The 692-nt window shown below is 34.4% G+C and overlaps 1 protein-coding gene across 2 annotated transcripts in view; it reads left to right on the top strand.

Moving 5' to 3' along the window:
* ank2b (ankyrin 2b, neuronal) overlaps positions 1-692 on the top strand; it is a 128,961-nt gene that overhangs the window by 94,992 nt on the left and 33,277 nt on the right. For both annotated transcript variants that reach the window (XM_016499760.1, XM_016499761.1), the window contains one exon: positions 386-482. In XM_016499760.1, the coding sequence (XP_016355246.1) occupies positions 386-482 (97 nt within the window). The remainder of the gene's footprint in view (positions 1-385; positions 483-692) is intronic.

Here is a 692-nt window from a genome sequence, read left to right on the forward strand (position 1 = left end):
TAGAAAACGAAGCGTTTGAGAGAGGCGGGGCATAGAGGACCTACAATAATGTACAGTATTTGAAAAATAATGTGTTTTTGAACATTAAAGCATGTCAACATATTCTGTTACACCAAATACACAAAATAATGATCTTTAAAAAAGCATCATATGACCCCTTTAAAAATTACTGTTTGGAAGAAGATTTTACAGTCTGTACATTTTTACAGAGGAGAAAACGTCTTTAAAAATTACATGATGTAAAAAATAAATAGAAGAAGACAAATGAGAGACCAAAAAAAATCAAGAAAACCATTCAAAATCTTTTGAAAATACCATAAACATTGTTACTAAATTTATAAACATATTTGAATTTTGTAACCAAAGACCATTTTTGCATGTTTAGGTGGGACCACTCCTGCTCAATGGGAGGATATCACTGGGACTACACCATTAACATTCACCAATGACTGTGTGTCTTTCACCACAAATGTGTCTGCCAGGTATTTTCTCTGCAAGCATTGCCTGGTAGAACATTACTCAATTTATGTTAAATTCCAACCTGGTCTCATGGCAAAAACGTACCCGGGGGCACATTTTCGCGAGACGCGAAATACATACCAATAAGTACATATCACTGCAGTTTCCAAAAGAAATGAACACTAGAGGCAGTAAAACTCCGACACCTTTTATTCCTTTTCACATACATTTAC

The sequence above is a fragment of the Sinocyclocheilus anshuiensis genome, unplaced genomic scaffold (genome assembly GCF_001515605.1).
Source record: "Sinocyclocheilus anshuiensis isolate Anshui unplaced genomic scaffold, SAMN03320099.WGS_v1.1 scaffold126, whole genome shotgun sequence".
NCBI classification, from domain to species: Eukaryota; Metazoa; Chordata; class Actinopteri; order Cypriniformes; family Cyprinidae; genus Sinocyclocheilus; species Sinocyclocheilus anshuiensis.